This window comes from Amphiprion ocellaris, chromosome 23, assembly GCF_022539595.1.
Source record: "Amphiprion ocellaris isolate individual 3 ecotype Okinawa chromosome 23, ASM2253959v1, whole genome shotgun sequence".
NCBI lineage: Eukaryota > Metazoa > Chordata > Actinopteri > Pomacentridae > Amphiprion > Amphiprion ocellaris.
Window position 1 is genome coordinate 7,546,754 of NC_072788.1, and position 22,990 is coordinate 7,569,743.

A 22,990-nucleotide genomic window follows, 5' to 3' on the forward strand; every position below is an offset into this window, starting at 1 on the left:
ATAATGTTGTAAAGAAGCCAAAGAAAGTATTCATGTGGTTGACACAGGAACAACATACAGTACATCTGTGGTTCTAGATTCCCTACAGCTGTGTTTTCAGTGCAATTTCTTGTAAGTTCTTAATTTTTCCATACATAGCTCAATAACATCATAGTTCTGATTTGTTGAATATTGTGACAGGCCTAATTTAATAATCTATAATCATCAATTTAAGGGATTTATCAAATAAAAATGGCAAAAATCCACATCCTCAAGCTTCTCAAATGTGACAATTTGCTGCTTTTTAAAATTTTGTGTCATTACTAATTGAAACTTTAATTAGGTTACCTTGAAATTTAGAAAGCTATCTTGAACTTTTTTAAAATCTACATTTTATTTCCATTCAGGATTAATTGTTGAACTGAAACCAAACTTTTAAATATTAAATATGTAAGATTTTGAATATTCATATATCATTTTTTGACTGTCCACTGTGTAAAAATCCTCATCAGAAAATGAAGTCACTCTCCTGCTGTGTGTAATGTAACCTGATGTTCTATGTTTTAGTAGCGAGTGCATGTGAATCCCTCCCTTTGAAACTGTTGGCCCTTCCTGCACTTATAAAACCAAAGTGTGGTCTGGAGCATCTTAGATAGTACCCCAAACAGCTAATTATGGCAAACAAACAAGTATTAATTATGTTTGCCTATTTTATGTGCCCTTGCTCGTTTTCAGCTCAGTGTGAGAGTTTCTGCTGCTGTTTTTCTGCTCACCTCTGCTTCTCTGTTCTATCGGTTCCACTCAGACCATCTGTTTACACTGAAGGTCTGTGTGTGTCCATTTCACCACAGTCTCACATAGCCTTACCTTCCTCTACAGCAGGGGTGTTAAACATGCGGCCCGCGGGCCACAGCCGGCCCTCCAGGGGTTCAGTCCGGTCCGCGAAACGACTTTACAAAGTGTAAAAATTACAGAGAAGACATTAACTGCAAATTTGTAAAACTATAAATTTAAAATCATTTCTAGACCATGAGAAGTTGTTTCGATCATGAAGTAAAATACTAGATTTTTCATTGTTCTTTTGTCATTTTGTGTCTCATTTTTGGAATATTTTGTCTTGTTTTTGTAGTTTTTTGTCTGACTTTTGTCGTTTGTTTCATGTTTTTTCTGTTTTGTTTCTCATTTTTATCGTTTTGGGTTTCCTTTTGTCTTGTCTGTGTTTTTTTGTCTTATTTTTGTCATTTTGTGTTTTGCTGTATTCAATGTTTTGTATTGTTTTTGTTGTTTTCTGTTTTCATATCATTCAGTTCCAGATAACTGTGACTAAATGTTTTGTTCCTTTGTAGAAACACAGTGATCTGTATGTTGTAATGTGTAAGTGATAAACTGAGGCTGAATGTTGCTGAAATTGAATTATTTTTCTTGAGAAATTTCAGGTTGTTTATGAAGCTTTGTAAAAAGATAATTCCTTAAATGTCAACTTTTTCAGAATGTACTTTTTCACTAAAACAAAAGAAACATTTGGAGTTGTTATTTATAGGTTATTATGCTCTGATTCTATTGGTCCACTAGAGATCAAATTGGGCTGAATGTGGCCCCTGAACTAAAATGAGTTTGACACCTCTGATCTACAGCAATAGAGCAATTGCTTTTGTGGAGCATTAGTACGCTAATTCTGGATAATTCATCAACCAAACGAAGCAGGTCTGCCATTCTGAGCATTTAGATTTTGGAAACAACCACATGCAGATAGCAGAAGGGGAGGAGAATGTCAGATTTATACCCATTCATACCCAATGATGAGTCAGACTAGTTTCACCATGATGTGTGTCTATATAGCTGCTGTGTCTCCTCTGCTGGGTGTAATAGACTAACAGTGAAAGAGAAATACAATTACTCGAGTTGACAACAACTTGTTTCGGCCATTCAGCGCTGCATTTTACAATGATAGTGTGGGCTACTGGTTGTAACCGGGTTATTTTTTCTTGGCTCTCGTTTATGCAGCCCTTCTGGTTGTAAATGAAAGTTTAGAAATGTGGCGACAAAGCCTTTTGTTTTGGTCTGAGATGATGGTGCTCCATACAACACCTTTAATTAACAATGAATGTATTGACTAGATGCAGCTTTCATCTAATTAATAGTCTCATTTGCAGTGTTTTGATGTATGACACAACTCTTTCTTCTGTCTTGTCATCTGTTCTCCTCCAGCATCATAAATGGCTTCGCTCTGCCTCTGAAGGCCGAACACAAGCAGTTCCTGGTTCGGGTTCTCATCCCGCTACACACAGCAAAGTCCCTTTCCATCTTCCACGCACAGGTCAGTGATAAACCTCCACACAACTGCCATTTACATTCCTTTGTTTACATATTAGACTATTTTAGAAAGGTTGCCACTGCTACCGGTTTCCTTGGATATGTTTCTGGCATAGAAAACAGTTTTTGACACCCATTTATGTTTTATGTAACACCACAAATGCGATCACACAGCAGCAATGTTTCTTTGATGCCATATTTATATCCATATGGAGAGGAGAGATATGTATTTGATTGTCTGATGTTCCTTACAGCTCTTTCATGTGTGCTTGTGTGTGATTTTTGAAGGTGGTTTTCCTCGCTCACTTCCACCATTTTTCAAGCACCTCTCTGTATTAGAGTATAAAAGCGGCTATATTTAGATCTTGGTGAACTAAAACTATCATTGAACCCTCAAATGGAGGCAAGCTCACAGCTTTTACTCTAGGTAGATAATCATCCGACTATCACAGAATCAAAATGGGTTGGAGTTTATCTTCAGGCTGCTTTACTTGTACCCTCTGGCTTGTGTTTGATTCTAGCTGTCACTGTAATCTCCTGTCAAAAGTTTGATCGGCCTCTGGGATGTTGTGCGATATCTATACATACATTTGGCGTCGATATGTGCGCATATGAGGAGAAAACCCTGGAAGAACAGGGTCAGATCTTAATTTGAGTCAGGGATTTCTGCAATATTAGTTCATGGGCCCAGACCCAAAATCTCCAGTATCAGGACCACTCAAGGTGACCAACTCTTTTTGGTATTTTTAACTTGCTGTATGTCTCTAGTTTGCATTTTGATATGATAGCCGTTGCAGACTCACAGGTTAATATGTGTTATCACTCGTTTAATGGACACAATGAAAGAGTCTGAGCCAAAAGTCCTGTCAACGCGACAGGACGGAATGCGATACGATTTTTCCTCATTATAAAAAACATAAGAAATGCCACATGCTACGCATCATCATCTGTGTTAATAATTTTACAGCACAGAACAATACTATAACAAACCTGGGACTGAGAAAGATTTCGTTGCTATGGGAACAAGATTATCTATGACAAAAACAAGAAACAGAATGACAAAACAAGACACAAAAGGACAAAAGCAAGACACAAAACGACAAAAACAAGATACTAAAGACAAAAAAGACACAAAAAGACAAAAACAAGACACAAAAAGACAAAAACGACGCAAAACAACAAAAACAAGACACAAAATGAGACACAAAACGACAAAAACGAGACACAAAATGAGACACAAAATAACAGAAACGAGACATAAAATGACAAAAGACACAAAACGACAAAAACAGGACACAAAACAACAAAAACAGGACACAAAACGACAAAAGCGAGACACAAAACGACAAAAACGAGAGACAGAATGACAAAAAGAGACACAAAACAATAGAAATGAGACACAAAATAAGACACAGAATGACAAAGCAAGACACAAAACGACAAAAGCAAGACAAAACGGCAAAAATGAGATGCAAAATGACAAAACAAGACACAGACAAAAACGAGACACAAAATGACAAAAACAAATCAGCATGAAAAGAAATTACAGACAAACAAGAAATGCATTCATCTGGGTCTGATGTTTAATTATATATAAATATATATAATATAATATTAATATATGACCCTTTCTAAAACAGTTTTATTTGATTATTGATTTATATTAGATCTGATCTTTGCAGACGGTGAGATTTAAATGAATTGTGCCATATCGCGGTTATGGTGAAAGTGACAGTTACACAAATTAGTGATAAAACTGCCAGTGTGGAAAGGCTCTCACATCCTGATGTACTTACATTAACCCAGTGTACATTTTAGTACCACTAAGGTTGCTCACCTGAGGTGGTACCAATATCTGGTCTGGCCCATGGACTATATGTCAAATGTGCCACTAGGAGGCAGAGTTGAGTCACAGATAATACTGCAGGGAGATGCGCTCACCTCAGTGTTCAGTGTGTGTGTTGGTTTCTTTGGTGTGTGTGTGTGTTTGGGTTGTAATAATATTTGAAGACACAGATGGCAGCCAGTCTATTGTGTGTGTGCATGCCTGTGCGTTTTATTTGTGTCACACATTATTTGCTTAGGCAGAAGGTACAGTTTGTTCTCTGCAAACTGGTTTTGACGTGTGTGTGTGTGTGTGCATGTGTGTGTGTGTGTGTGTGTGTGTGTGTGTGTGTCTCAGCATCACCGTGCCCTACATTTCTCCCCATCCCTCTCCCTGTGGTTCACACACATACATTATTCACACACTCAAACACACACTCGGTTTGACAGGGTCACAGGAGAAAACCGGACGGCAGTTTTGCGCCCGGTAGGTGCGGCTGCGCGGCACTGACCCACTTCTGGAATGTGAATATCAAGATACAATATCACGGCAGGATCTTTTAATCGTCTCCGAGGTTTTTCTCAACACTGCGAAATACATTAGAATCATCCTTCCTGTAGTCTGCGAAGGGTTTCACATTTGTGTGACTGAATTGAAGTAGCAGATGTTGGAGCTATAGTGTGCAGCCCCGACATGGTTCAAGTAATCACAGTTTTCCAAAAAGCAATTGCACTGCAATCACAGTTTCTGAAGTCAAACTGAGATTAAAGTCAATCTTTTCTAAGAGTCCAGTAAATACACCCTTGATGCTTGTTTTAATTTGTGTACTTACTGGGCCACAGCTGTGATTAACAAAAAGGACGAGTAGCACTTTCATTTATTTTACATTAGGCTGCTGTTTTCCAGGAGGAGTTTTGGTTTAGACAGACAGTGTTGGTGCTGTAGTTTGATTAATGCAATGGAGCTCTGTGGGGACTTAAAGCGGCCAAGCTACTTCAGGAACAATAACTTTACTTGCTGCTAATTAGCCATTGCACTCCAGTGATTTTGTGTCATGATCACAGAGTACTATACAGAGCATTCTGTAGCTTTCACTTCAGCATGAAAGTTAGTTAGCCTAGTTTTCTAAGCAACTGCATTTGATTGCTCTCTTTAAGTGGCCCTGCATTTTCAGGAACAAGAAGTTCAGCCGATGCTAATTAGCTGTTGCACATTATTGAGTTTGGGTCATGATCACGGAGTAATATAAAGAGCTTTATTTAGCAATTTAGCAACTTTGTCGCTAGATTTAGTGACTTCTCACACCCCTTTAGCCATTTTTTACCCCAAAACTCATCTAACGACAAATCCAATGACTTTTAAAACAAACTTAGCTATTTATTGTAGAGGAAAATCACCAGTTCTGGCCTGCAACAGAAGGTCTCACTTTCCTCATTTTGTGTTTTAGCTTTCTGCAGAGAACATGTCGTGTGTGACCGCTTGACTTTAATTGAAGCTATTTAATTTGACTGTTTAATTGGAATTTTATCCTTCTCATGCACTTATTGCTCTCTTGTCACTTAGGGTTTACTTTATTTCTGCTATGTGAAAGAAAAGCATGGAAGCGAATTAGCCCAGTGTTTTTTTTTTAAGTTTTTACTTTAAACATAACAGTAGTTTGGCCTGTTTTTTTAGCTTTCGCTTCAGAATAAAAGCTAGTTAGCCTAGTTTTCTACCTTTCACTTTCAGCAGAAAAGCTAGTTAGCCTTATTGTATAGCTTTCGCTTTAAGCATTAAAGATAGTCTAGTTTTAGTCGAGTATAAAAGCATGTTGGCCTAGCTTGCTGACTTTCACTAACAAATGCACAGATACAAGGCCAACATTAGAAATCGTAAGAAGGATTTCAGCTCTGAAAATAACCCTGACAGATCAATATAGATAAGATCCTTATGTTAAAATCCTTTCAAAAAGAGACTACAGTGTCCATAATCCTTAGCCTAACAATGGCCTCCTGCGCCCACAAAGCCAGAAGCCAACATCACATTTACTCCAGGCGGTTTCTCTAATGCCTCGCTAATGCTTTAAATAGTTTGACCGCTCAACACCTTGGTTTTAATCCTCCTCTTTTTCCTATTTTTCTTTATATTTGAGCTCCCTGCTTTCAACGGCCCCTTTTTTCAGCCTCCGCTCCCTCCTTCATGGAACGAAAAAGTCAGTGATGTAGCGACATGACAAGACAACAAGGAAGGTGCCTCATGAGGAGGAAAAAGAAATAGGCAGAAAATTGGTGAAATAGATGAGAGATCTGTTAGATGTTGATGCCAGACAGATTAGGAAGCAGACAATGGAGGTCAATAGCGAGACAAAGAACGGAACAACAAAAGACAGTACACCGCCTCGCCCGTCTGGATATGAAACTTTTCTTCATAACGCAGTAATGATGTGAACAATTCGAAGGTATAAATAGGACACGAGAGGGGAGACAGAGAGGCAGCGACAAGAGGTCTAAACTCTATCTCACATTGCCCTTAAGGGACTTCATGTGTGTGACATCACTCCTTCCGAAGTAAACACACGCACACACAGTCTCCGTCGCCACGGTGCCCACTCGCCACGGCAACCGGCCTGGGTGGAGAGGGCAACCGCAAAACACACACATGCACACACGCACACACACACACACACACACACACGCACACACATACAGGATAATAGGAAATGATTGCAGCTCATATAAGAGGAGACAAGAGCTGATGTAGACACACACACACACACACACTTGGAAAAGTTGTCTTTCCGATCTTTAGCAGTGTGTAATCCTGAGGGATAAGCGCTAAGATCCCCCTTGTCTCCTTGACAGCTTGAGAAAGTGTGTGTGTCAGAGTTTGTGAGTGTGTAACCTCGTCTTTTCTGTCTCTACAGCTGGCCTACTGTGTGGTGCAGTTTATGGAGAAAGATGCTACAGTGACTGAATATGTAAGACCACTTTTTCATCATCACACTGTACTCGCCAACTACATAACGCACAATAATCAAATCTGAAGGAAGTCTTGGTGTTGATTTAGTTGTTTTCTGAGCTCACTTTCAGCATAAGCACTACTTATTCTCATTTTCAATCTTCCACTTTAAGTTGACTTTAGTAAGCCTTATTTTTCTAGCTTTCACTTTCAGTATAAAATTCAGTTGGCTCTAATCTGCAGGTTCCACTTTTAGCGTAAAACTAATAAATATAGCTTGTTAGCTTCCACTTTTAACATAAAGGCTAGTTAGCATAGTTTTCTGGCTGTCACTTTCAGCATAAAAAATGCTTAGTCTGGTTTTCTACCTTCTACTTGAAATATAAATGCTCACTATCCTAGTTTTCTAGCTTCCACTTTCAGTATCAAAGCTATAGTTTTCATGTTCTTCATTTTCTGACAGCTCTGTGGAGCATTTTCACTCCTTACAGCTCATTGTTTTGCTTTTGATTCAGTCAAACTCCTGTCATCAACTTTGTGGAGATTCTTATGGACACTTTAGTTGCATTCCTGTTTAGTTTCACCCTCAAACATACCAATCTAATGGTGTAAGCATGCATTTTTTTTGTCTTTTAATGGTAATAGTGATGTCAAGATGTTCCCAGATCTCAGCAATTACTTTTGTGAGCAATAACAGAAAAAAGTAAACTAATCTATCAATATTTCTGTCAGTCGCATGAGTATGAAGCTTTGTAATCAGTCTTATTCTTTTAAGTAGTTCAGTTAAGAGGCTGAATTAGAGCATTTCTGATAACCTGCTTCTTTATTCAGTAAAAAGGAGACTTGATGGCATTTTTCTTAATGCATAAACCAGAGTGTGAATTTAATGGAGATGGTAGAAGTGGATGCCGGCCAGCTACCCTGCTGAGCTAATTGCTACAGTGTTTACTCTTATTAATGTGTTTTCATACTTGCTCTGCAGATCATCAGAGGGCTGCTCAAGTACTGGCCAAAAACGTGCACGCAGAAAGAGGTAATGATGACAAAAAGCCAATAAAGTTTCTCTGCTGCTCAGTTGCTCTTCAACGAGCATTGCTGAGAATGCTGTGTCTTTTCTTGTTCAGGTGATGTTCCTGGGCGAGATCGAGGAGATTCTGGATGTGATAGAGCCGTCTCAGTTCATCCGGGTTCAGGAGCCGCTCTTCAAGCAGATAGCAGCCTGTATCTCCAGCCCTCACTTCCAGGTGATAATGTCGTGGGAAAACAAAAAAATGTCACTCATAACCAGATTAAAACTGTTTTGGGAGTAGACAGGATTAAAAGAAATGTGATTACAGTAATCTGATTAGCTACAGATTTAATATAGCCATTGAAACAACCGCTCTAGGAGGTTTTTGGGACAAGTCAGTTAGTTTGAAAACTTCACAGATAAACAGCAGATAAAGTGTTTGACAACTCTTCACTGCACTTGTGTTTCAGGTAGCGGAGCGGGCTCTTTACTTCTGGAACAACGAATACATCCTCAGTCTGATCGAGGAGAACTGTCAAGTCATCCTGCCGCTGGTGTTCGCCACCCTCTACAGAGTCTCCAAGGAGCACTGGAACCAGTGAGTGGCACACATCAACACAAACAAACTCCATTCAGTGCTTTCAATTTGAGTTTCTGCTCAGTTTGGGCGTATTCTGGTCTTTAGTCCAGTCAGAAAGTGAAAAATTCTTGAGAAAACAGCTTTAATGTCATTACAACCTGGCAGCTTCACTAAAATACCTGAAAACACTTGAGTTACTTATGTGATAGAAGATATCAGAATTAGATGTTGAATTGATTTATAAAACAGCTGAAAATTACAGCAGCTGTTTAAATGTGTGAAGCAAAAACCCAATTCTGGCTTCAGAGTTTTGAGGAGCTGCTGCTTAAATATGTGTCACGTAATGTTGGATTTTAAACTGTGAGTGCGATAATAGAAATGGCAATTCTAATGTCCTTAATACGCAAATTAATCAACTAATCAAAATAAGTGGTACTCGAAAACCTAAAATTACTCGTGTCAACTTGTGTTCATTCAGTTTTGTGCCTTATACTCTGTGGTAGAGAAAGCATTCAAAGCCTTCATTGCAGTAAAATGAGCCACATTATTACACAAACTACACCTTTAAAGGTAAAATACCTGTGTTCAAAATGTTACTTAAGTATTAAAGGAACAGCAAAATGTACTTAGAAGGCAGCAGCCAACATTGCATTCATTGATAATGTTTAATCATATTTTATTTTGGATATAAAGGTAGAAAAGTGAAGCTAAGTTGTAAATGTACTTGATTACTTTCCACCACTGCTAATACTAGTGAAGATTACTTGACTTTGGCTGCTTGAAACTGGCCGATTGTGTTATTATGTGAGTAAAAGATGACGTTAACCAGCTGACAAATCTCCCCCAAACTTCTCCTTTAACCTCCCCGTTGAGTCTCCCGTGAAGCAGGTGTTCAGCCAGATTCCTAATCTCACTGTGTCCCTGCAGGACCATCGTGTCTCTGATCTACAACGTGCTGAAGACCTTCATGGAGATGAACAGCAAACTGTTTGATGACCTCACTGCCTCCTACAAAGTGGAGAAACAGAAGTGAGTATGACTCACCATGTGTGTGTGTTTGTGTCACTGGATACAACAGTGACAACAAGAGGACGAAATAGAAGTCGTCTTAAGTCATGTTCTAGGCGGTATTTGTTCCATTATCTGTCGCTTTCTATTTCACATTGTAAGTATGTATCGCTTAGGTCATCTTTTCAACATGGATCACATCATGATTCCTTTCATTTGTTGCCCCGGTTCAAACTCAAGATAACAGATTGGGAAATAGAATTAAAGGAATAGTTTAGCATTTTGATCACATTCTTTTTCCATGGGTGGAAAAAAGGACTTTTATAGTAGTTTTCATGTGTGCATAGCTTAGCTTAGCTTAGCTTAGCTTAGCTTAGCGTGTAGATTGAAGCAGCAGCTAGACATCCCTACCAACACCTCTGAAGCTGAAGACATGTTTCCACTGCATGAACTTTCCCCAGAGACTACACAACCTTTGGAGGAACTTATTGCGATTCCACCGCAGGGACCAGGCTTTACTTAAGTTTCAGGAAAACTATTTCAACCCTAAAAAATCCCTGCTCTGTGGGGTTGTACTTTCTGAAACTTCAGGGGCTTTGGCGGTGCTGCTGGTTGAGAACTTAGCATTTTATTTTCAGAGAGTTTGTCTGAGTCATTTCACGATCAGTGTCTGCAACAACTCGTAAAATCTCTTCATGTACTTTAAGATTTACTGATGCTACTCCTCTCTTTTCCAGTGTTGACTCAATGAACCAATTTACAAAGTTAATTACAGTCAACAGCAGCACAACTTGAATCTCCATGATTACCACCGTACACGGCAACATTGTTGTTGTACAATATTCTGCTTTATCGCCACTTACTGGACTGGAGTTTGGCGTAGAGTCATGCAAAAACAATGTGTTAAAATAGATGTTGCTTACTGAAAAAACTTATTACTGGGATGCCATCTTAAGGCTTCACTATCTCCAGAAATATAACTCGTAATATAAATCGTTTCAAATGATCCAAATGACTGAATAGCTCCAACAGAGACCAGGTCTGAACGTGGATGACATTCTCAAAATTCAGTCAAAACATTTCACAGAACCAATAGTGTGAAGGAGCCTTTTAGTTCCTTGATGAAGTAACTGGCCCTTAAAGTTGTAACTGCTTTATTTACATGATATATCATCGATTCAGCCACACACAAGCACAAATGAACCATGACAATTAGTAATGTCAGAAGGGTTTCTGTATTAAAGCTGTGTGTGCATCCTCACAGTACTTCTGTGCATTTTCTTCAGCTGTACTGTGGATTTGCAGATCTTGCTGGTGAGTACAGGTTTTGGTTGTGCTCCGTGCAGCACAGAGTCGGTGGTGTGGGCTGAGTGATTGACAACGTACCTAAAAACACCCACAGATATGTCCCAATGTTCATCCTGCAGACTGTAGGTAAACATGCTACTACCGCTCATTCTCCCCTCACTTCAGACTTTCATGCAACACCTTAAGATTGCAGCAAACCAGCAGAGAAGGGCCCTTAATAGGACAAAGAAATGTCCACCACTTTCTTCTGTAGGACTCCAACAATTCTCTTTCTGTCTTCTTAACCTCTGCTTCTTTTTTTCCAACAATCTCGATAACTTTACCCGTCTGACAATTGCTCAAGAGCTCATCTCTTTTCCACCTTTTTCACGTCGCTATCCCTTTCCCTTTCCTTTAACCCGCTGCTCCAGGGAGCTTAAGCGAGAAAGGGAGCGTGCTGAGCTGTGGCGAGGCCTGGAGGAGCACCAGGAGCGCCGGATGCAGATGCTCACCGAGGCCGCCAGGAACCAGCGCAACCTCCAGGAGCGAGGCGAGAGAGGGGACCCGCTGACCCCCTCGTCCCCGCAGACGGCTCACTCCGACCAGCCCGAGCCCAAACCCAGCGGGGCCTCCTCCGGGGAGAGCGCCACCTAGGTGCCGCTCCACAGAGATGGGATAACACGGGGGGTTAGGGGGGACGGGGAGAAGACGTGGTGGTCAAAGTGTTGGGAGGCAGAAAAAAGGTACAAAGCAAACGTGTTTATTCACGTCTTGCATCACCGAGGTGGCAGCTTTTTGTAAAAAGGCGCCAACTCTGTGATCCAAGGTCCAAACCGTACCTTCTTTCTGACTTATCTGTGTGAAACTGCTTCACTTTTTTTGCTGTACACACATTATGTTGCAGATCAGAAGATGAATATTGTCCAAAAGTGCAGACTGTTATTTTAACTACCAGCTGGTTTATCAAACTGCAGGTCGGTACCTACAAATCGGTGGCTGGCCTGCTTCAAATCAGCCTCAAAATAAGAGATAAAAACGTCTCTTTTGGTGCAACACTAATCAAGTTTAACATCCGTCTACATACAGTCGAGTTCTAGTCTGTACTGTGGCTTTGTACTCATCTTATGGTCAGAGATGCTTGTTTCATGCGTGGATAGCACAATACATCAATAAACAAAAGAAGCAGTTTCACACAAACGCCCCAAAACTTTTACCAAACAGACCAGAGACACACAAACCACCACATAAACACACAAACAACACACAGGTGCAGGTACATATTTACTGTAAATATCAGAAGGCAGAGCTACAGAGTGTATCCCAGGTCACACAAACACCAACAACTGATTGATGCACCAAAACAAACCACACATACTTATATATACAAACACACACAGCTGGTTCTAACTCCTCTCCCAATCTGCTGGGTTCCACCAAAGGATGAGCCTAAAGTCCCTTAAGGTTAAATAATAACCTCTGCTGAAGATGATGATACTGATATAAAGTACAATAATGTTCCTTCTTCTTACTTGTTACTCTACTACTACTACTCTACTCTACTCTAAGTACTACTGACGATGATGATGATGATAATGTTTTTATATATATATATACATATGTCTCTGGATATTTCTGTAGTGTATTATGGGAAAACACTAGTGTAGCAGATACCATAAAGGGGAAGGCCGACTCGAATTCTGAATTCACATCACATGTTAAATGTATGAGGCCATAATGTGAGTGCTGAAATTCAGCAGAATTCCCCTTTAACAGACCTTAAAGAGGGGAGGAATGAACTGGATTGGCGGTGGCTGTTTTTCTTTTATTTAGAAATTTTTGATATTTGTGGTGTGGCGGACAGATCTTAAAGGGGTATTTCATTTTTAAAAAATCCCAAACATTCCACATTTAAAGGTCATGAATATGTTTTAAAGGTGCCCTGTTGAGTTTTCTTTTTATAAACACAGTTACATTTACATTCAGTGTTACCCACCAAAATCCATTGTGGGTATTCTAGAGGCCTGACGGGTGAATTGTGTTGAACACATTTCCTTCCTCATGGAACATTTGATTGTTTTTAACCCTCCTGTTGTCCTCATTTACGGGCACCAAAAATTGTTTCCTTGTCTGAAAAAAAATCCAAAAATTCGGCAAAAAAATCCCCAAATTTCTGAAAATTTGCAAAACTTTCAAGAAGAAAATTCCAGTAATTCCTTAAAAGTTTTATTTAAAAAATTCCACAAATTTGGCAAGAAAATTTGTAAAAATCTTCAAAAAAAATCCTAAAAATATCTAAAGTGATTACATATATATCAGTAAAACTTGTAATATTCCCTTAAGAACATTCACAAAAAAGTCAACCAAAATCCAGCGAAATTTGCTGGATTTTGGTTGATTTCTTTTGTGAATATTCTTAAGAAACATTTTAACATCGCTTTTTTTTCCAGCAAAAAATGTTCAAAGATTTCCCGAAAATGTTGAAAATGTGGACATCAGAAGTTTCACTGTGAAAATATATATTTTTTTCTCACATTTTCAAACTTTAAACCGGGTCAATTTTGACCAGCAGGAAAACACGAGGGTTAAACCTGCGTTGTTTACATCCGTGTTCGCTAGCTAGCCGTCTTCTTCTTCACTGCTACATTTCTTTGCACTCTGTCGCCACCAACTGTTGATCAGTGGAACAAAACCGGAACCTGCTCATATAAAACATTAGCTCTGCGGCGCCTTTATTGGTCAAAAGTTCCACAGGGTACCTTTAGCGTTGGCATTATGGTTAGAAGTTTGTCAAATTCAACTATTTGCTTTGCTTACAATTTCAATTTTGTAAACCCCACCTAACCCAGAAGTGACAGAAAAACGAATGAAGCGCACCACAACTGTCTCAAACCAAAAAGGAAAAACACCGTAATCCAGTTGGATTTCTGAACCCGGAGCGTCCGAAGGTCTCTGCGGACCGACGCTGCTAGATGGTAACCATGACGACTTACTTTGGCGTGAACCAACAAAAAAAAAAAAAATCTGTTTATTCTTGTCTGATCATTATGATAGAGCGACGGGATAAAGAGACGGCGGGGAAAAAACAAAAAAAATTATTTTAGCAATATTTTCATTCTTTCAGGATAATCTGTGTTTTTAGGGGGCTAAACAGGAAGCGGGCGTCACGCTCAAATGTTTACCTCCCACTCTTGTTTTTACTCCTGTTGCGTCCTTGATATTCACATTGTCTTAAAGGTACCTTCTGTGTAAAATTATTTGACGAGAAATGATTTTTTGCTTTGTAATTATGTTGTTTATTTTCTTGTTTTTTGTATGATCTTGTTCATTTTGTGGAAAACTGATACTGATGCTATTTATTTTCTATTTGATCAGGAAATGTAACCTTATTTGAAGATGATGGTCAGGTTGTGTATGTGTGTTTGTGCGCGTGCATGAGTGTGTCGGAGATGTGCGTCGACAGAGCGTCGGAGAACGAGAGATGACCGTTTTCTCTTTGCTTCTTTTTCTCTCTCTCTCCTTCTCTCCTTCCTGAGGGACAGGGTTTTGAATTCGAATGTATCGTTAAAAAAAAAAAAAAAAAGAAATTGATTGTTTTTTTTTCGAGACGCAGAGCTACCTGTCAGCTGCTTCGTAACCAAACATTCAAAAAAAAAAAAAACAAACCCGTCAGACCTGCAGTTTTTTCTAGACACTCGCTTCAAATCGCGCCCGAATCGACATAGGTTTTGAAATCCATTTGATTTGTGGTTTCTGCCCTGCTTCCTACATATCCCAGTTCTTCTGAAGGCCTCAGCTGTTGCTCAGTTGATGCTTTCGTTTAATTTGCGGATGATATATCAAACATCTAGGCTACAGTTCTGACAAAGTTGAGCACAAAAGTTCATTGTCAAGCTAGAAAACAGTAATTTGACAAAATTTACTCCTCAAGGTCTACTTGCTCACTTTTTCTGCCTACATCAGGGTCTGGAGCTGCAGATTCATCCAGTAACTGCAGTATGGAATGAAGTTACAGGTGTTTTGAATGTATTGTCACATAATGGCACCTGAGCTCTCAGTGTAACAATTCAACAAACTCAGTTGACTGATGATGACTGAAAGCTCCGGAAAAAGCTAGAAAAGGCATCCTGAGTTAAGTTTATTTACTTTTCTGATTGCTTTTTTTAATTTTTTGAAGCCTGAGGAGTTTTTTCCCCCTAGTATTTCACAGGAAAAATGCAAAAATCCAAAGTAAAGCAGCAAACGTGTGTCCCAATTTAGCTCCACCTCAGTAACCCACATCAACAAAAGAGCATTGAGACTTTTGTGTGAATGAAATCTTTGTCACCGTTTTAAAGCTGCAGTAGGCAGAAATCTGGGACAGAAAAAACTAACAGGAACTCCTATCAGATGAACATTTTGCACATGGTTTAAATTTGCAAAAATAGTCTAATTCAGTCATGGCTTCAGATTTGATTGGCTCTCCTGAGATTAATTATTTTGTTTACTCCACAGAATCACCACACCCAACTTTCAACACTGACTCCGCTGTTATTTAGAATTTATCACCAGATCTTTGTAAACAGACCTGCGATGGGCTAAAGTCGCCCATTACAATCTCCTTCCCTCTTGCACCATTTGGATACCAGTATCTAGAAAAGTTTAGCCCAATGATGCCCTCCTAAAAAAACTGCCTACTGCAGCTTTAAATAATCGCTAATTAATTCTTTCTGGTTTGTTTTAGGACCTAATAACCCCACTAGGTCTGAAAAACTAATCAAAAATATGATCAAAATTGTAACATAGTGAAGTGTAAAATCACAAGAGCTGCATTTTTTTGCTAGAAGATAAAAGTAAAATACTATTATGAAAATAATATGAAGCGTTGTGGTGCTGCAGATACACTCTGACCTACAAAACATCATTTATATAAGGTTTTTAGTGAAGAATTCTTCCAGTTAAAATGGTGATTCATATCACAATATCTGTCAAAATATTGGCAATACATATATGTTTTTTGTTTGCCAACACTTCTTTTTATTCATTTCAGGCAGAATATTTTTCCCGCTTGCCACAGCGTAGATGTAAGATGCAGCATTTCACGTTGTCCTTGTTCCCGGAAAACCACAGAAAATACATCGATGGATTAGTCGTTAAAGCAGCTTCACCAGTAAGTACCTCAAAATCTGAACCTGCAAACCCCACCTGAAACTTCTTTTGGGTTGGATTTCAAACACTGTTTCGATTCAGGCGTGCAACGCTCAAAAAAACCACAACTGAAAAGACACCAAACTCGACCTCGCTGTCATGAAAGTATGTTTATGATTTTCGTTTAGGCTAGCTTCCTCACAGACCCTCTTGATTGTTACTGTCGGTCGGTCGGCTGACTCGGGGAAATTAAAACCCCAGCTCCCACAGATTTAGAATTCGCTGTCGATTAACATTCCTCAACTCCAGAATTGCGTCATCCGGTCTATAAGTGCTCCTGCACAGGAAGCGAGAGAGGAGAGAGCCGTTGGTAGAGAGCTCTGGTTTGAACTCGGACGGCCGTCGAACGCCGCTTTCATCGCCGAGGCCGTTTCACGAGGCAAGATTGGAACGAAACACTTTAAACCAGAGGGACGATGAAAAACAGCCGGTAAAGTTAGAAAAACAGAGGAGGAGAAAGACAGAGGAAAGAAAAGAGTTAGATACGATAGAATGGCAATAAGTCAGAGCAACAGAATATAATGTTACCGAAACCTACAACCGCATTACGTAGCAATTTCACTGAATCTCTAGATTTGCACTGTCTGCCCAATGGTCTGTGTTTGTTGTGTTGAAGAAAAAAAACATAGAGAAGATGATAAAGGCGATGCAGAAGAAGAAGAAGATGTATATTTTGGGGACCAACACAGCGGTGGGGGGGTCTGAATGTAGAGAGGCTTACTACTGTACGTAACATTACAGGGGGGTGTAGAATGGAGAAAAAAAAACTATGTGCTAAAAATGAAACTTCACTTTGAGAAAACACTCTGGGAGTCTGGGCTGGTTTTTTTGCGTCACCTGCTGTGTCTTTGGGATTTCACTTCCAGGTTCTATCACTGGTGTTTCTGTCATCTCCAGGCAGCTTTAAGTAACACATATTGTAGTATTTAAAGCTGCACTCATTGGTATTTTAATAAGTCAGGATCAAACTAGTGTGTAACATATAATGAGTCAATCATAGCGATAAACTCTCAAATACTCTGTAGCTCTTCTCAGCTTTATGGAGCTTTTGTCGCAATTTTTAGTTCATTGTTTTGGTTTTCTTGCCCACACGTTTGTTGTCATTAGCTCTCATAAACTTATCTTCCAGCACCACACAAAATAATGTCATACTGTTGAACAAAATGCAACATTTTGTAGCAAAGGAATCAAATATTTTATTCTCAGGGGTTGGTGGAGACCAAAACAGAGCTAAAAGAGGAATTTCATTCATCACTTGACCCCAAACACACCTGCAGTTACATGCTAATGTTCCCTTGTGTTAGCTAGATTTTGCTCAAATATCCATTGGATTTACTGTTGAATGTATTGATATGATAATGTTTTGTTTTCAGATTGTTTGGCTGCCAATCAGTTAAACAAACCAAACAAAAAAAAAAAAAAAACAAAAAACAAAACAAAAAAAAAAAATAAAAAAATATATATATATATATATATATATATATATATATATATATATATAGATGCAGCTTTAATCTCTCAATTGGCTCCATATCTACAGTAGAACATGCTAGCTGTGTGTTAGCATGTTTTAGCTCCCTGCTAATATCATAGAAACACTTCTGTGTAACAGTACAAGTGAAACAGTTTTAGATTAAACGTGGAGTCCGCAATTTAGGAGAAAGATTTGTTCATTTCTTTATCCAGTCAGCATAATGTATGGCGTGTTTGCTTTTTATTTACAGAGCCAGGGCTGTGGAGAAAACCAGATATTTTCGTGAATTTAACAAAAAAAAGTGTTAGACAAGAATCGCTGACTGCTCCTTTAATCCCCATTAACTTGCATACAGTGTCAAAATTAGTGATCAGACTTGCTTAAACTTGTTGGAAAAGTAACACAAAATCTGCATTTAGAGTTATATTGTTGTTATGCCATAATGCAATCCGTACACACGTGGTTTGGTAAATCTGTAAGCACCAATAAATAGAAACCAGTTGCCAGAAATGGAAGCAAAATTACATCTGAAACTCTGAACACAATGTTATGATTAGAAGTTACATTAAATAAATGCAACTTTTTGGGCACAAACATCTCCCTGTGATAGCAGAAAGTTGAATTACCACCATCTAAACCTCATTTAATGGCTTTATTTTGAAATAATTCCTAGGTTTTAAAGAGTTCAGTCTTGGCACTCCTCACATCAGACTGAAGCTGGATTAAAAAGCTGCTCCCACTAAACTCCCTCTCTCACTGAGAGATACAGGCTGAGGTTAACAAAACATAGACAAGCATCAGTATTTTCCAGGGAGTCTCCATTATTTCTGGCTTTGGGGTCTCTAATGGTATTTCATTGTAATTGCGATGATGTCAGAGTGTCCGTCCGCCCTAATGGCCTTCTAAAAACAACAACAAGGACAGATTGGTTCCATTCACCGGATCGTCCACTCGCAGACGCACACAGAGTCCAGCAGCTCAGAACCTCTGCAGGATCTTCAGCCGAGAAGGTGAGAAATTTAATTATCTAGAAAGTAAAAAAGGGCAGGAATGATATTAAAATGGAGCTGTGTGTTGTGAAGTTCAGAAGCTATTTTACAACATGTGGTTTTAGAGCCTCTATGGAGCATCATTCTGCTCACTTAAAAGTATTTTTATTTCAGTTCTCCTTTATCAGTGTGTTTCTTAAGATTAAAAAGTCAAACTTGTTTGGAAGTTGAGCTGATTCCTGTTGTTTCAGTGCAGTTTAAGTGATTTGCTTAAAAATGTGCAGTAACTGAGCAGGAAATATAACTTGATTCTGTTCTGAACGAAAGAAAAACTACATTGCATGCATGTGAAGGTAGTGTCAGATTTGTTAAGGATTTTTACAATAAAGTGCTTTACTTTTTTCATTTCTTGTCTGAATATATATATATATATATATATATATATATATATATATATATATATATATATATATATTTTTTTTTTTTTTTTTTTGACTGCAGTATCCACAATGGACACCAGAGGGAGTCATAAGTCATGATGGATTCACTATTCAACCCTCGTGTCATCCTGCGGGTCAAAATTGACCCGTTCTAAAGTTTGAAAATGTGGGAAAAAAATATATTTTCACCGTGAAACTTCTGTTGTCCACATTTTCAACATTTTTGGGTAATCTCTGAACATTTTTTTGGTGGAAAAAAAATGTTAAAAATGTTGATTTTTTTTTGTGAATGTTCTTAAAGAAAATAGAAGTTTTACTGATATATATATGTAATCACTTCAGATATTTTTAGGATTTTTTGGAAAGATTTTTACTCATTTTTTGAAAATATTTACAAGAATTTTCTTGCCAAATTTGGGGGATTTTTTAAAAATGAAACTTTTAAGCGAAACTTTTAACGAACTGGACTTCCTGAAGGTTTTGCAAATTTTCATAAATTTGGGGAATTTTTTTGCTGAATTTTTGGATTTTTTTTTTCAGACAAGGAAACAACATTTTTTTGGTGCCCGTAAATGAAGACAACAGGAGGCTTAATCAGTTCTCCTGCAGATTTTTTAAAAAATGTCAGTTTATTACCGAAACATAGAAATGATATTTAGATGCCATTCTGAGTATTTCACCATGCCTTGGTGTTTAAAATGCAAAACCAGATGGACCTAACACCTCACTGATGATTGTATTTATTCTTTTTGCTCAATAAGATATTTATGATGCAACGAAAAATCTGAACACTAACATTTACCCCAACAAAGTTTGCTAAATTCACCTTCTTTTTCTGTGTCTTCCTCCATCATTACCCAGCATGCCCCTCAATCCTCTCTCCCTCTCCTTCCTCGTAGTCCTGGTTGCCGGGGCAGCCGTGGTGTGCGTTGCCGTGACAATGACGACGACGCTCCACGGTTTCCGAGGCTGCGCGGTGCGAGAGTTCTCCTTCGTGGCCCAGAAGCCCGGTTGCAAGGGGTTGCGCATCACCACCGAGGCCTGCTGGGGGCGCTGCCACACCTGGGAGGTAATTCACAGTCCAAGTTAGTCCGCCCACGTCTGCTTCTATTTCTGGAAGCTTCTGTAATACCGGAACAGAGGAGCATCAATAAATGATTAATGAGCCAGGCCTCGGTCCAAACCATGAGCAGGCCGACGGCCCGGTCAGCCTCTGGTCCAGAAACGGTCCAATCCCTCCAAGCAGGGATGGTTTACTGAACTTATTCTGGTTTTAGACGTTTCACTTCTACCTCCGAGTGATCGAAAAACCAACGTTAGAGCTCAAGAAAGTAGTTAGAGGAGAAACAGACGCCAAGTCGAGCTCTTTCAGGGCCTTTACACAGCATGAAACTGGGTGAAAGTCGCTCATTTGACCAAAAAGTAATCATAACGTAGGTTTTAGCCTCATCCAAGTAGTAGTTTCTATCACTGATGGTAGCAGAAACACATCTTTGAGATGATTACTCATTAAAAGGAAATTGTTCTAACTTCTACTTAAAAGCAATCCAATATAAACACAAGTTTTTAAGTCAGCAAGTCTGAATAATTAAGTTGCTTCAACTTAAAATCCTCAAAAACTGTGTGTTATTGAACTACTACAGAAATATTGACATCTCTGTCTGCAAAAGCTTTCAAATTTCACATGTTGAGCTTCATTTCAAGAACCACAAATAATATTTTGCTCAACAACAACAACAAAAAGACAGTTTATCACAACTTATAAGGACATCATGTTAAACCAACAAGCTATTTTGAATTAGCAGATTTAGCTTATCCTCTACAATCAATCCAAGTTGATTACTGATAAAAATTAAGTTGTTCCAACTAGAATGTTTTAAGTTTATTTAGTTAGAGTAATTATGAACCCAAGTTGCTTCATGTAAAATTACTCGTACTACTGATGAAAGAAGCGTAATTCCAGAGTTCAGTCAATTTAAAGCTTTCAACTTAGTGATAATTTCACAGCCTGAGGTGAATTTCAAAACCCACATACACTCTAAAAAATAATGTTTGGGTTCAACAACAGCAAGACACCAGTCTTTGTGAAGTTATGAAGACTTAAAATGAAATTATGTTCAAGCAACAAACTACACTGTACTTTAAACTTACAAGTTACAAGTTTTTAAGTTGATTACTCATAAAAATGAAGTTGTTCCAACTAGTATTCTGTAGCATTTTGTTTAAAAGTAGGTTTTAAGTGTTTTTTATCATTAATTACAGCAATATGAACGCAGGTTTTTAAGTTGCTCCAATGTTAATTTGGTAGAACAGGGGACTAGAAATCCTCTAAAACTACAGAAATACTAACCTTTCTACCTGTAATTAGTTCAATGAATTAAAAACTTTCAATTTGGGAATCATTTTACAGCTTAATTAGCTTTTTCCTCTTCAATTAAAATCATTCTAATGACATAAGTTTTTAAGTTTACTACACGTAAAAATAAGTATTTCAGTGATATTTTAAAGAAATTTAAGTTGCTTCAACTTGAATTCCTGTAAAATTGAATGTTTGTTTAAACATAAACACTAACTTTTTTGTCTGTGATTATTCAGTTCAATGTGTTTAAAGCTTTGTTAATTTTAGAGTTTGAAGTTCATTTCAAGAACGACAAACACTCAGATGAAAACAATGAAGCTGAGATAAGCAGGTAGAGGAGGGGACTAAAAATCTTGAACTCAAGGTAAAGAAAAATGTAGTTAATCTTTAGGTTTCTTTAGGTTTGCTCAACTTGAATGTAGTTTTTTAGACTTTAAATTACTCTCAATATTAATCACCAACATTATTATGTCAACTCAAGTCACCACTATCTTTCCCTTGACTTACCTTTCAGAGGGAAGGTTCTTGTTTTTGTTGGTAACGTCTCCACCTGCGTGTGATTCCTGCAGAAACCCGTCCCAGATCCTCCCTACATCCACCGCCACCACCGTGTTTGTACCTACAGCAGGACCAGACACATGACGGCCCGGCTGCCCGGCTGTTCGCCCGGAGTCTCTCCTCTCTACCACTACCCAGTAGCTCTGCACTGCCACTGCGCCGTCTGCTCCACTCAGGACACCGAGTGTGAAACCTTCTGATGGACACTTCCTGCTAACTGCGCTATCAGCTTAATAAAATGATAAAAGGTGTCTGAGTGAGTGGGAGTCCTGCTGAGGCGAAGTACTGAAAGGATGTTTGATCTACTAACTGACACATTTGTAGAATGAAGAAGTTCTAAATGTCTGTATGTAAGACAGGAGAGGCAACAGAGCAAACATTATGTTCCTGAATCTGACTACTGTCATTCAAAGACACTTTTAGATGATATATCTGAACTGTAGCTCTTATTATAATCTAAAAACAGAAAGTATGTGTATTTCAACTGTTGTCAGGAAGCTTTTCTAGAGCCTCAGACACTTTCAGCATATAGTTCACAGTACTGACATAAAAATGCTAATTTGTTTGAGTAGAATCGCAAATAAACTGCTAAAATGACCAGACTAGTTCACTGCATTAATCCATGACCGACTGTGATATATTCCTTTATAAATAGTAACAGTAGTGGGAAAAGTATTCAGATTGTTTACTCCATAAATACTCCATTACGAGTAAAAGTTCAACACAAAAAAATCCATTCCAGTCAAAGTATATAAATATTATACTGAAAAAAAATCTGTTAAAGATACATAAAAAACCCTGTATTATTCCATAACTGTAAAAAAAAGTGATGAAAAGGACAGAAAATGACTGATTTAATTACATTACAGTAAAACGGTTCAATTTTATGGTCATGCATTGCAACACAAGAAAAACATTCAGAGAGCACAGTACTCCACCAAGGCCTCTCAGCCGTATCATTTCCGTCCCGACAAGTCCACAGCAGTCCATCTGAAGTAGGATCACAATCATGATCATCAGCAGGCAGCTGACACAGTGTTCACTTACA

At 38.5% G+C, this 22,990-nt stretch overlaps 2 protein-coding genes across 2 annotated transcripts in view; both read left to right on the top strand.

The window, feature by feature from the left end:
• The window catches only part of ppp2r5b (protein phosphatase 2, regulatory subunit B', beta), a 52,586-nt gene extending 35,660 nt beyond the window's left edge, over positions 1-16,926 (top strand). The window contains exons 7-13 of the mRNA XM_023298759.3: positions 2,188-2,296; positions 7,020-7,073; positions 8,037-8,087; positions 8,179-8,298; positions 8,534-8,661; positions 9,571-9,672; positions 11,370-16,926. Of these exons, the coding sequence (XP_023154527.1) occupies positions 2,188-2,296; positions 7,020-7,073; positions 8,037-8,087; positions 8,179-8,298; positions 8,534-8,661; positions 9,571-9,672; positions 11,370-11,592 (787 nt within the window). The 3' untranslated portion in view covers positions 11,593-16,926. The remainder of the gene's footprint in view (positions 1-2,187; positions 2,297-7,019; positions 7,074-8,036; positions 8,088-8,178; positions 8,299-8,533; positions 8,662-9,570; positions 9,673-11,369) is intronic.
• Positions 16,927-17,644: 718 nt separating this feature from the next.
• LOC111588386 (glycoprotein hormone beta-5-like) lies at positions 17,645-22,539 on the top strand. Its single transcript, XM_035943131.2, has 3 exons — positions 17,645-18,606; positions 19,887-20,094; positions 21,954-22,539. The coding sequence occupies exons 2-3, from the start codon at positions 19,888-19,890 to the stop codon at positions 22,140-22,142; spliced, it is 396 nt and encodes a 131-aa protein (XP_035799024.1). The 5' UTR covers positions 17,645-18,606; position 19,887; the 3' UTR covers positions 22,143-22,539.
• The last annotated feature ends 451 nt before the right edge of the window (positions 22,540-22,990 follow it).

Bases quoted from the DNA above. Each gene is read 5' to 3' on its own strand.
- LOC111588386 (XM_035943131.2), top strand. From the start codon at position 19,888: ATGCCCCTCAATCCTCTCTCCCTCTCCTTCCTCGTAGTCCTGGTTGCC. The intron at 20,095-21,953 runs GTAATTCACAGT...TGATTCCTGCAG, and splicing joins GGCGCTGCCACACCTGGGAG to AAACCCGTCCCAGATCCTCC.